The sequence below is a fragment of the Glycine soja genome, chromosome 8, assembly GCF_004193775.1.
Source record: "Glycine soja cultivar W05 chromosome 8, ASM419377v2, whole genome shotgun sequence".
NCBI classification, from domain to species: domain Eukaryota; kingdom Viridiplantae; phylum Streptophyta; class Magnoliopsida; order Fabales; family Fabaceae; genus Glycine; species Glycine soja.
Genome location: NC_041009.1, coordinates 17403904 through 17418106, shown reverse-complemented (window position 1 = coordinate 17418106; position 14203 = coordinate 17403904). Strand labels below are relative to the sequence as shown.

Here is a 14203-nt window from a genome sequence, read left to right as displayed (position 1 = left end):
TGGCATCACTTACATGTTTCTACTTCCACCTTACTTTACTATATCTCCTTTACGCTATTGCACGAATCTATCCAACACAATTCAAATTGTAAAATTGACGGGATTCTCTTAAAACAATACTAAAACCTTTGAGTCATTGATATTCAAAATGGACTAGTTCCTTCATTCGTTCAAAACGACGACATTCAAAATGGTTATTAAATGTATAATAAGTTTCTTTGAAAGGGAAAAACAAACTGTTTGATCATTTGACAATGTAAACGACGAAATCAACTTAGGTATAAAACTATTTATTTTTTTGGCAAAAAAAATTAAATGTGTTTACTCTTTGTATGATAGGCGTATATACATGTTTCAAGAAAAACTTGAGTCCCTGTAAAAAAATTGCAGATGCCATACTATCGAAATTACAGTACACATTCTGACAACTCAAATCTTCTCTATGAATTCTAATAACATTACATTTGATCTTCAGTCTCCATGCTTATAGACGGTGGAGAAAAAATGCATGAATTATTAGACATAATAATAATCGAGAGGAAAGTTAAAAAATATATCAGATTTTTAACCCTGAATGGATAGCAACCACTCCCCCAACTAGATTCTCATACTCTACTTTCTGGAACCCTGCATCCGCAATCATCGATGCAAATTTTTCCTGCAGTCCATCAATTACAATAGATTAGTCAACACAGTAAGATAACTCAGAAGCAGACTTCCTTCAAATCCGAATTCCTACTATAGAAGTTTCTGCACAATTTACAATTCTTATGATGCCAAGTAAAGAAACATATGTAAGCAAATTTTTCATCATTTATAAATATATTAAATAAAAACTACACAAAAGTAGAGAAAAGAAGAAATTGCCTGAGTAAAACTAAAATATTAAATTAGTAATAATTTTTTTACTATTTTTTTATATTTAATGTTTTACTTGGCCTCATAATTAACAGGATAAAGCGTGGGCCTAAAATCGAGTGTTTTTCTGTTCATGCTATATTGTAGACTTGCAGTCAATTACTATATATCTTTTCTTAAAATGAAAAGATAGTAGCTACTCCTACCAAATGTCCACCCAAATATCCTTCCGGCTAACAAAACTAACATTCTAACCATTAATATTTGCCAATAAAAAAAAACTCCTACCAAATCAAATATCCTTCCTCATTAGGTTGAATATAGGAGACTGAAGAGAGATAAACAACACGTTAGTAAGCAAAGCCTCTCTAATTGCATGCTATCTTGGGTTACAATTGGATCATAAATAAGATAGGAGATGGTCACCATCAGCCGATTAGCCTAGGACACATCTTTCTCACTCAAAACTTAGTTCAAATCTTTCACTAACATACTTGAGGGGGTTGACAATAAGCAGTAAACAACCATCTTGAGAAGCATCTATAGTTCCATTCACAAATGCAAGCCCTACCAGCCCTTCTCATTGAGCAAAAAATATGGACAGCTATCAATAGATGGAAAGTGTGATAACCTGTGAGGGGAAACGCCGGATACTCTCAACTAAGTACTGATAGGATTGCCGGTCACCAGCAACCAGCTCACCCATGTATGGAATAACTGAGAAAGAATAATAGTCATACCTGCAAGAGAAGATGAGTAACATTAAACTGAAAGTTGAATTCAAGTATTAAAGGAGGCCATGATTCTATGGCAGTTGACAGTTTCTGTGGTTTGGGTAGATTTGGTTGGCAAGGAATGCCTGTATTTTCAAGGGTATCTCTTCATCCTATCATCTATTCATGACTATCTCAGAATTCCATTGTTGTATGTAAATTAAAGGGTATTTTAGTTGTATTTTCTTTCTGAAATGTGATAACTGATTAGAATGCATATCATTATTCCCCATCTTCCTTATCAAATCTCAACCACCAATACTCATCATTCTTGCATAATAAAGCAAATGATACTTACAAATCTTTAAATATAGGAATACCAACATGACTCAGTTCAAGGCAAAGGAACCTGCCTCCTGGTTTCAATACCCTGTTCAAGAAAATAAGAAATACTAATAAATATAACAATGATTCATCACACATTTTAATTGATTGCCATCAGCTTATAGTAATCTCTTGAAAAAGTGCAAATACCTATGAGCTTCACTGAGTACTTTCTCTATGTGTGTAACATTTCTAATCCCGAATGCAATAGTATAACCATCCATTGAATCATTTTGGAAACTCAAGCTTTCAGCATTTCCCTCCACCCATACAAGGGAACCATCTTCTCCAAAACCTATTATAATAAGCAGAAAATATTCATTCTTTGCAAATGAAGATATATTAAACCAAAATTCTATATGAAAGATTGAAAAATTGTTGACAGTTTAAGACATTCTCATTTACCCTTCTCTGAGGCCCGCTGTTTGCCAACATTTAACATCTTAGGGTTAATGTCACATACATATATCTGAGTTTCTGCCTCTAAAGTATCTTGAAAAGCACCTCGAAGTCCTCTCAGCTTAACTTTGTGTATGTTCTCCAAGATTCTAAAAGCAACATCCCCTGTAAAATAAAAAACTTTAAGCTTGATACAAAAACCCTTAAACCCCATGCAGCATCAGCAGCATCACTTCAATTCCAGGAACATTACTGAGGAGAAGCAAACTTTATATTAAATAAATACAACAAATACATCTTACAACAATATTCCTTAAAATAAAGTTAATTGTATATGAAGTCATACAACTTACTTTTGAACAAGTTGACTTCTACAGCCTATGAACATGATGATGCCTAAATATTGTTCAAACTATATTTACTTTATTACTTCTATAGCCCAGAAACAAATTGCTCAACAATAACATAACCCAAAAATTAAATCTTAAAGAAACAACTACTTCTTGTGCTCTTAGTACTCAGACATGCAACAACAAGAACATTAGACACAGACCATTAGGCCTTCAAAAGCGGAACAATTTGCTCCAAATTAAAAGTTTTTATGAAAAATATAGCTAGATGAATCAGCAAAATTGGAACGGGCAGACAATTTGTTTCGTCAAGTAGCTCCTGAACTAAAACATCACCCTCTAACCAAATCCACAATTCCATAATTTCTTCAAGGCACAAAGACCATGTTTAGATAAGCTTTTCCATAACCACTTACAAAAAAAAAAAAGGATGGAAAAATGAAATAAGTTTCTTCCATAAACTAAAAAAAGCTTATGCACAAGTTAAAATCAACTTTTTAACTTATGCATAAGCTGATTTTAACTTATATACAAGCTAAAATTAGCTTATAGGAGAGGCTTATTTCATTTTTCCTTCTTCTATAAATGCCCATGAAGAAGCTTATCCAAACAGGGCCTTAACATATTTTGCCAGACTGCATCAATTTAACTCGCATTGCAATCTTCTAAAATCTACTACACAGAAGACACAGTATAAAACATAGTGACAATGAAACAGACCTGTTCCACCAGCCACATCAAGATGCTTCATTCCAGGAAACGGATTCAGCTTGGAAACTAACCTGAGCAGAAAATAATCACAGATTTAAGCAAAGTCCAACAGCAATAGCAACAAGATTGAAACAATTGAAGAAATGAGAATGTAATGCTGTAACCTATCCTTCCACAATCTATGCAAACCAGCACTCATTAGGTCATTCATGAGATCGTAGCTTGAAGCAACGCTCGTGAATACGTCACCAACCATGCGAGCCTTTTCTTCTTCGTTTACTTGTTTGAACCCTGAAATTATGTCATAATGTCAATTATTTTTTAATTGTGAATTGAAATTTGAATGCGGAGAGTGGAAACGAACCGAAACTGGTGGCGTGAGAATGTAGAAGCCTGGGAGAAGGAGATAACGCCGGCAAGAGTTTATTCCCCAACCGTCGAGTCACCGTTCCCAAAGCCATGATTTCTCGCGCCGAGAAAAAACAGCGAAATTGAATCACAAAAAAATTCGATTGATCAATCGGTTATTTGCATAGAGAAAGAGGAAAAGATGAAAGAGCAAGGAAACATCACGCGAGGCTGAGACGAGGGCAACCGCCAGAACCGTCGCCTCAGGCTCACTATTGGGCTTGGCCATTGCTCCATCAATATGGGCCAGCCCACGTCTCGGTCAAGGACAAAAACACCCACGATGCTGAAGTCCATAGGATAAAGAAAAACAAAATAGCATTTTTCGTTTTTCTATATATATTAGTGCAAAAAAGACACTATGTGTGTGTCTAAACTTGAAAGCTTTATGTGTAACTTATTTTGAAAGGTATAATTGTTGTTGGAAGTTAAAATAAAATGTTGTAATAATTTATAATACTTAAGGATAAAAATATCATAAAGAAAGACAAACCAAATGGAGATATTTCCTTTATAATGGTTATAGATAAATAAATAAATAAATTCATTCTTTTCTCTTTATTAGAAAATAATATTTATGAATTAATCTATACCAACATTAAAATTGTGTTAATTTGATCTTCATAAATATTTTTAATTTTACTCCTCATAGGAAGAAATTTTTCATTTCACACACAAAACTAACTAGAAACTCAAAAGTTAGTTGGAAGCTGAAAAATAAGTTGGTAGTTAGAAGCTGAAAATAGCTTATCAAATTAGAAATGTGTAGTAAAACTAACTATTAAAGTAGCTCAAAAGTATAAAATAACAAAAAATCATGACTTATTTAAAAAAGTGACAAGAAAAATGAATAAATATATCAAGGATAAAAGTGAAAGAACATATAAAAAGTTGGAAGCTAACATTTTAAAGAACGTTACTTCAAGTAACATGTCAAAAAACGTTAGAAACTACAAAAATAAATTGTTTACCGAACAACCAAATGAGTTTTTCAACTACTAAAAAAAGTTAAAAGATAATTGAAGTGTCTTTACTAAAGCAAAATAAATCTCTACATTTTAATTTAAACATTAATTGATCGACAATTATAGAATTAGATGTGAACTTATCTTAAGTAAACCTGGAAAATCTAATTTAGATGTCACTTGCATTTATATTTTTACTCAAAACATTAATTGATCGAGTAGTTGGTTTTAGTAAAACTAAACTTAGATTTTTCAATAATGTCTAAGTTTCAAACTTTATTAATGGAAAAAATATATATTTGGGAAGTGAAACTCTACTAAAGATGGCCAATAATATTTTTTATACAAAAATTAACCATAAACAAAAATAAGTAAATATTTTGGAGAAAAAAGATTATACATTGATAATGTAAAAAGTTTTACATTGTCATCCCATCACAACGCATCATGTATGATAAGTTTATTGACTTCTATGATAATTATTTTAAAAGTCATATTGATGACAAATTACGATTGGACGACAATGTAAAAGTGTTTAACACTATAAGTGCATGACCATTAAACTCAAAATTTTGTACTCCAACCATACAATGTACACTCATGACTTAACTATCTAGGTTTAAAGACGTAATAATTTTTTTTTGGTATTTATATGGGACTAGAAGCCCAAATTATACACCCCGAAACAAAGGACTAGCATAAATATTTTCCAAAAGAGAAGTAAAGATCCACTAGGGAGGATCCTTAAAAACGATGACACCCTCAACTGGCAAGACTATTTGACACATTATTCACTTCTCTAAAGATATGGCTACAAGTGACCACACTACCTTCCTTAAGGAGTTCAATAACATTCATTGCAATCGGAGAGCTAGAATGGTTGGAGTTGCACCCTTCATTAATAATCTCCACTACAAGCAAGGAATCTGATTCAACAATGACTCTATCCAAAATACTCTTTGTTCCTGTTGAGTTCCGACGAGGTCTGATCGAGCTGTTTGGTTCTCTTTTTCTTAGTGGAATCTTCGATGTTGAAGTGGGGGGAGGTACTTGCAAAAGGAACTCTGTCGAGCAAGTCAGTGGTGCTCTGAGATGTTTATATGTCTATAACTGGAATGAGAAAAACGTACCTGACGGTATCTCCTATGATTTATATATACACTTTCAATGTTGAGGAGGTTGCGTCATCCTCGGAGTCACATTGGCCAACCGCCCCTCTATGTGTCGTGTCGACTTCATGGATTGCATGGTTAGTTAGGTTATAAGAAACATCACGTGCCAACCTCATGCCGATTTTATGGGTCATACGGTACATAAGCCCCCAAGTTCTGAATTCATGATGAATGATAGAGTTTCGTGTGGTCCTCGGCTACCTGTGTTTTATGACCTCGTGCCAAGTTTATGGATTATACGATACATAAGCCCTCTAGGCATGCGCAAGTAGCTGGGCCAAGATGCGTAAAGAGGTCAGATTAGTTGCGTGAGTTAAACCTGAATTGTTATGAAGTGGCACCATCGCCACGTGTGTGTCCATGTTCGGACAACGAAAATTGTTCAAAAGTTGGATGACATGTGTTTTATTTATTCATTTAATAGAGAGTAAAATAAAGTTTATTTTTATAAAATAATAAAATAAAGAAAAATAGAATAAGTAATAGGTTAAGAGTACCCTAGCTATAAATAGAGATATATTAGGTCAATTTTTACATTTACGATACGTCTTTATGCTCTCTCTTCTTCTTAAATTCGTTTTCTTTTCTTCCTCTCCCAAAACCCTTTCTTTTTCTCATACACACCCAAACCTCTCCCAGTAAAACTACAATTTCGAAATTGTTAACCGTGGGATCATTGTGAAATTTAGACACCACTTTAGGAACTCATTTCCATACAGTCTCACCATTGGGATTTAAGAAATAATATCTATACAGAGAGAAATTCCCCTCGCACGGAGATAATGAAATTGAGGCTCCAATCCCTTTTCCTTATCTCTAACGCAAACCCTACCAGAGCAACCAGAAGAAAAGCTTGAGAAATCTTAGGGAATCACTAGAGACGCCACTATCACTACTGGACTACACACATGAGTCCGCTTAGAGGTAAGAGATGAGTTTATCGCAATTGGGGTTAGAAAAATTATATGTAGGGATCCTTAGAAGATCAAATTGGGGTTTATTTTGAAATGTTTATTGTATTTTAATTCTTCCTTTATGATTATAATTACGATATTATTGTGTTTGATGGACCAATTGATGTCCTGATGCGAATTGGTTGACAAAATTAAGTGCTTTTGGTGTTTTTTACCTATGATTTTGATTCATTTGATTTTGATATGATTATGTGACATTGTTTGAGGGGTTTTACTTCCCATGTGGTGAGAAATATTTTTGTATAATTTGTTTGTATTTTGGACCAGATTTATTAGATTAGCTTGATAAATTGTTATGTTGGGATCATGAAATTGTGTTTGAAATTGTATGTAAATGATAAATTGAATATCTGATGAATTGTGAGATACATATGTATTGAGATATTATATGTATTGAGTTGTGAGCTATGAACTGTGTAATCACACAATTGTAAGACCCTTTAAGGATAACGAGTATTGTAATGGGATCCACTATGGGAACTCGACTAAGGAGTCGTGTGTTTTGTACAGTTCATAGATAGAGTCTGCGTGCTAAAATGTTTTCTGGGTTGGACCTGAATTAAGAGGGATAGACCCTGACGAACTATTCGGAGTCTAGGCCTCGGAGGTAAATACACCTGATTTGAGTGTTCCTTTAAGCATGTGTCGATCACACATGGTTGAAGCATTCTCGCAAAACAGGGTTACCATGATTGGTTTTTCTATGATTTTACCTAGTGAGAATGACTTGACTTACCATTGTGTGATCTATCTTATCATGTACTCCTAGGCATCTGACAAGGTTTTTCACTGACATGATACCACATTGCATATAGGATTGAGTCTTAGTGTATTTGTTGCATAACGCCTATGTAATGATCATTGTGACTTGTTATGTGATGGTGTGTAATGAATTGTATGAGTGTGAGATGGTGTGTTGTGGTTGAGATGTGTTGTTTTGAACAAATGATTAATGTGAAGGTGTGAAATGTAATATTGTGATTAAATCCTTGGGACAAGTAATGTTATGCAATAAGTGGTAAAATGATGCGAATTGTGCTAAGTTGAGCTTGTTATACTTATATTATGTGTGTGTGTGTGCTTTCGTTAATCTCTACCTATTTAGGAATGTGATAACTCATTCCCTGTGTGTTATTTGTGTTTGGATCCTGTGATGATCTCAAATGTTGTGTTCATGGGAGCAGATGGTTAGGTGGATGGCTTTAAAGAACCTCATGCTAAAAGGCATTGGAACACAATGCTCTGATAGGATGTGACATTGAGACATGAGTTTTTATTTCAATTGCATGATGTTCTGAAGATGTTATTTTACTTTATTTTATTTCGCTGCTTAACTTGAGTTCTTTTGTAAACTTGAACGACCTTGTTCTGAGCTGGATATGTTTTTAATAAGTTTTATTTGGTAATAGTGAAGTGAATGTGATCCTTTTACCCACATGAATTTGTTTACGTGATTTGAATAAAATTGGTTTAATTAAATTCTGCATTTTTATATGTTTTTCTTATTTATATGTATGTCGGGGTAGATGGTGTCATAATTGGTCCCTTATGGCTATGGAAGTGAGAGGTATATGAGAATCTAGGAGTGAGGATGGTTTTTTCTGCTTTGCCCCCTTCATCTATCTTTGATTCGGATAGAACGGAGGATTACTTGGTGAGCAAGGGGGTTGGGGTGCCTAAGCAGATGACGAAGATGAAGGGGGATGATGTTGTGGGGGGGGGGAGGGGGTAAGGAGGCTAAGAAAAGTAGGGAGAGAAAGTTTTCCCTCATCGCTTTTTCTGGGTACGAGTGGGTTTTTGCGTAAGTTAATGCATACCTTACTCAATTCCAAACCCTTAAGTCCATAGAGGAGTTAAAAAGGAAGGTCGACATGATGACCCTGGACAATGTCAAGTTATTAATCGTTGAACCTTGTAGCACTGAGAAATGTGTGTTCATGGGGGTGTCAAAGGGCAAGGCCGATTTTGTGTACATGTATGAAGAAGTCTTTAAGGAGTTCAACATTCAATTTCCTTTTTCGGCTTTCGAATGTGAGTTGTTGAGTCTGATGAATGTTGCCCCTGTGCAATTGCATCCCAACAGTTAGGCCTTTTTGTGTGTTTAACAAATTCTATGTAAGATTTTCAAAATTGAGTCCACTTTTAATAAGTTCATGTACTTTTATCAGTTGAAAATGAGGTGTTAAGGTCGATTGGGCCTCCTTGAATGCATTTAAATTCGAAAAACTATTTCAATTGTATACCCAATCTTGGAAAAAGTTCAAGTCGGGCTTTTTCCGAGTTTGTCCCAATCCTGCTTGTGGAGACTCGAAAAATTTGTTCTTCAAGGAAGATGTGAAGACTCTCAAGTTTCCTTTTTATTTGCAATATTTTCCTTTTAATTCAAATCTCATTCTCACCAATTGTTATCGGCCCAAGAAGTCAAAGACATTGAGATTATAAAGGAATGACCACGAGAGATGTCGTGTAAATTCATTATGGCTATTTTGAACTTGTGTTTTCTCGATTGCGTTCTAAGTAGTGAGTATTTTTATGCCGCCATCTTTTTTTTGGTAAAATTAGGGAAGTATTGATTGGCTTTATCATGTGTTTTTTTTTTTTTTTGCATAAGTTTTGAAGGGCTACAACTACAAATATTTGAAGAGCTTGGTGGTCGATGACCAAGTGGATGTTGGAAAGACAAAGAAAAGGAAGAAGGTCAAGGATTCATCTAAATCCGACCTTGTGAAGAAACCGGCGAAGCTTGTGGAAAAGTATGTTGAGGGTGGTGGTGCCGAGGTGGAGATTGTTTATCAGGATGGCCCCGAGGTAGCGAACAAGGGATTGAGGGAAGGCAACACAACTGAGGTGTCATAGAAGGAGAAAGGGGGAGAAGAAAAGGACAAGAAGGTGGGCATAGTCAAGAAGTCAGCCGCATCCGAGAAGGAGAAGGTGGTAGATGTTGCTAAGAAATCTACCTCAATTGGGTTCAGGGACAATATGAGCACGGGGATACCTCAGACGAACAAAGTCGTTCTTCATCATCATAAGGGTAAAATCCACCACTTGGATCATGTGTCGATGGCCCCCAACATTGTTTCCTTGTGGAATGCTAATTTGAGCAGTCCCAAATTTGTCCAATCTTTTGCTTTTTTGAGCCAAACTGACCACAAGATGATGGATTATGTTGGGCCATAGGCAAGCATGGATGTGACTGAAATCTTCTTAGGATGATCCCTTGTGGTTGTTCGTCATTGGAAAGAGACGATGCTGAAAGTTGACGAGAACACCAAGGCAATGGCTGCACCATTGAAGGCTATGAAGGTCGAGGTTAGTAAAACCAAGGAACTTGGTTTAGAATTGTCTAAGAGTAAGGGAACTATGAAGAAATTGCAAGAGAACCTTGATAAGCAAGTTGCCTGCTTGTGAAGCAAGGCTGAAGAGAACAAGACCTTGAGTGGTTGAGTTACTGACTTAGAGCAACAAGTAAAAGACTTAGGCAAGAAGACAGAGGACCTAACCTCAGAGAAAAAGATAGCTGAGGAAGGGTTGAGGGTGGCCAAGGACAAGATTGCCCAAATGAAGGAAACCGTTGCCAAAATGGAGAGCCAGTTGCAAAAGAAAGAAAGGGTTGAATTTGCCTTGAAAGCCGAGTTGGATGAAGCCAAAAGGTTGATCGTGTTGAACCATAGGGAGGACTTTATGAGTTTATGCGAGACGTCTTGAAAAATGGACCAAAAGAGTATGTTAGTCAAGCTGCCTCTGTCTATCAAGACTTTCCTGATGTCCCAATTGGCAATCCAATCATGATCACCATCAGATTGTCCTGCTCAGGATCGACTCTCACGAAGTCAGTGTTGGTGAACGTTATTGGTGGGCGTGATCTCCTCGAGCTTGCTGTTTAAATGTAGTTTATTCTTTTGATGGCGTGCAAGTGCCTTTTCGAAGCTGACTTGTGTTGCTCTCACCTGTGAAGCCACATGCAATGGTGTTGATGACTTCGGGTCTCCCTCCTTCGTCAGTTACCGAGGTGTTCACTTGATCTGGCTTGACGTTGGTTTGTTTTGGCATGTCGCTGTGTGATTGTTGTCCTCGACCTCCACAATGACTTCCTCGGCCCCTATCACGACCTTGGTAATTGCCTTTGTTGTTGTTGGGGGTGTAGATGTAGTTGGCAATGGCATCCTCCTATATCAATTCCTTTATCAACATGTCTTCGTCCTGTTGTTCGAGTTGACTGACTTGGAAAGAGGTGGTAGGGATAGGATTTTTGCGTTAAATGCTTCCTCTAGCAAACATGCTCAGTTGACATTGAGCGGCGTGTAGTACTGGTACTTCGGCTGCCGGCTAGACTTTTTGAAAGATTTGTCCTGGACGGGCTTCATTCTGTCCTGGCAAGAAAGGTCGTTTTTTCTCTGCTCCACTGAGCATACTTGGTTGCTGAAGGTGGATAGCTCCTCCATTTGGATGTATTCCATGGCCATGCTCGAAGCTCGTCCAGATCTCTAGGTTGCTTCCTGCAAAGGCTTTTGGCAAATAACTCAGCTTAAGCATCGTTATCATGGAGTGTAGCACGACACCAGGATCAAGGTCTCTGATTCTAACAAAGATGGTGGTGTACCTCTTCATAAAAAATTCACAATGACTCATTATTACCCTGGTGGAGGTTGACCAGAGAGACAAATGTGGTATGGTGAGGGCGGCTAGTTGCATATTGCGCTCCAAAGCGCTCGGTTAATGTGAAGAAAGAGTCAATGGATTATAAGGGAAGGCGTTTGTACCACATCAGCGCCAGCCCTTTGAGGGAGGTGGGAAAGATCTTGTACATTACTGCATCGTCATTAGAGTACAAGTTGACTTGCGTGGTGAATGCATTTAAGTGCTCGTTCGGATCCAAGGTATCGTCATATCGTTCGATGTTTAAAGGTTTCTAGGTGGTGGGTAAGGAGGTATCCATGATGTCATCCACGAAGAGGTGCCAGTGAATAACATCATGGAAGATGTTGAGTGAACTGAGTCAGGAATGGATTGGAGGGTGCTTGTGGTGATTGTAAGAGGAGAGTTGAGTGTGGCTTTCCTGGGTATGTGTCTCGGTATGGGTGGGTGGTGGGGACGGGGAGCGAGGTGGAGATGGTAGGGGTGGGGGTGGCGGAGGTGGATGCTGGATTGTAAGCCAGGCTCTGAGGTTCATGTTTTCCTCTTTTAATTATTGCATGTCCGCCTCATGATGTTGCCTCGAGGCCTCCAAATTGGCCTCCGTTTTCTTCCGTAGTTGTTCCATCTACTGTCGAATTTCCTATATGACTGATGGCTCGACTTTTGTGGAGCGTGCAAATGACTTGGGATCACCTCTCCTTGTTTTTACCATTTTGCAGCCGTAGGAAAATTTTCCCCGGTCCCACGGTGGGCGCCAAATGTTCCTACTAAGTTTCGACGAGGTCCGACCGAACTATTTGGTGCTCTCCTTCTCAGTGGAATCTTTAATCTTCGATGTTGAAGTGAGGGGAGATACTTGTAAAAAAGACTATAACAAGCAAGTCAGTGATGCTCTAAGATGTTTATGTGTCTATAACTTGGATGAGTAAAACTTAGTTGGCAGTATCTCCTCTGGATCTATATATACACGCTCAATGTTGAGGAGGTTGCACCATTCTAATAGTCACGTTGACCAATCGTTCCTCTATGTATCATGCCGAGTTTATAGGAGGCCGTTGGGGTCTATCATGTGTCGAGTACATGTTGGCTTCATGGGCTGCAAGTAAGTTGGGTTGCAGGAAACATTATGTGTCGTGTTTGTGGGCCATACGGTACACTCTTATTCTTCATAATACCAAGACTATTAAGAATCATCGTCAATTCAGCTCAAAGCACTGAACAATTGCCTAATTTGCATGAAAAGGCCACAATAAAAGCTCCAAAGTGATTACGAATAACCATCCACAAGAAGCTTCACCATTGTCAAGCAAAACGCCATCACAAACTTAGAGCTAGGAATCCTTCTAGGGGAAGAATTCATCGAATAACAAAATTCCCATCTTGGTTAAGGCTAGTAGCCAAATACGAAGACCCAGGCACCATTTACTAACTATTTTCAGCGCTCGAGCCTTAAACTCATTCGCAACACTCCTATTCATCTCTTCCACACCTTGAAACACCAATTTATTCCGTTTATGCCAAATAGCATCAAGAGCTACCACAAATAAAGTATTCCAGTAACTTATTATTGTTGACTTCTGAGTGACATTGCTAATGAACCAATTATAAAAAATCCCAGCAAAGAAGCTAGCGGGATCTAGTTTTGATGGGAACATTTCAAGTTTTAACTGAGGTCGAGTTTGAAATTTCCCATCTTGTAGAAGTCAGGTTAGATTGTACACATGTATGAGAAAGAAAACAATATATATACTCTCTTTTTTAATTATTAAAACATACATTGTTTATTATAATAATTAAATAATAAAATTAAAATTGCATAATTTATTAAAATATTTAGTTCTGAAACTTGTTATTTTTACAATTCATGTTGTTTATTTATTTTTATGTTATTAAATTAAAAATACAACTAATAACTTAATGTGATTTATTTGATATTATATGTAATTAAATAGTTTTTAAATAAAGGTAGGTAAGTTTTCCACTAGTTTCTCTCTGAATTAGACATGATTCAAAATTAATGTTCATCTTTAAAACTTATGCTGATATTTAATGTAAAACATTTACTATACAAATTATCCAAAAACACCTCTAATTCTAGCCATAGAAGAAGACTTTCTTTAAAAAATAGAATAATACCAAAACCACCTATCAATTAGCATTAAAATTTGTCCTTAACCAAGTTTCAGAACTAGTTAGGCTTGAAGATTTTGATCTTTGACAAAAATATTTTTTTAACCAAACTTTCTTTATCTTTCAATCAAACTCTAACTCTAAATTAATTAAGATCTATTTTTCCGATAAATCAAAGGATTAATAAAAAAAGAAGTCAAATCCTTTATTTATAGATTGTCCTAGACAACTAATTATTTGTGTACAGAAAAAAAAAAAATGAGTAGACCAAATGGATAAAAATTAATACGGAGAATGACACCAGAAATCATATACTACCACTTGACGCGTTTCAGTTATTCAGTTGAAATTGAAACAAGCTCCTCTAAACACCTAGCATTCCTTTATCCTGTTTGAAAAAGTACTTTTACACTTACATTGCATTATAATATATCGTGTAGAATAAAATTGTTAAGTTTTATAATATTTAATAATTGATTCATAATTAAATTACGAATTATCATA

The 14203-nt window shown here is 36.3% G+C and overlaps 1 protein-coding gene across 1 annotated transcript; it reads right to left on the bottom strand.

Annotated features, from left to right (window-relative positions):
* Positions 1 to 352: 352 nt before the first annotated feature.
* Positions 353 to 4016, bottom strand: LOC114422873 (2-methoxy-6-polyprenyl-1,4-benzoquinol methylase, mitochondrial-like). Its single transcript, XM_028389423.1, has 8 exons — positions 3780 to 4016; positions 3580 to 3706; positions 3425 to 3486; positions 2361 to 2519; positions 2106 to 2250; positions 1930 to 2001; positions 1490 to 1598; positions 353 to 658 (listed from the first exon to the last, which is right to left on the bottom strand). The coding sequence occupies exons 1-8, from the start codon at positions 3874 to 3876 to the stop codon at positions 557 to 559; spliced, it is 873 nt and encodes a 290-aa protein (XP_028245224.1). The 5' UTR covers positions 3877 to 4016; the 3' UTR covers positions 353 to 556.
* Positions 4017 to 14203: the final 10187 nt, after the last annotated feature.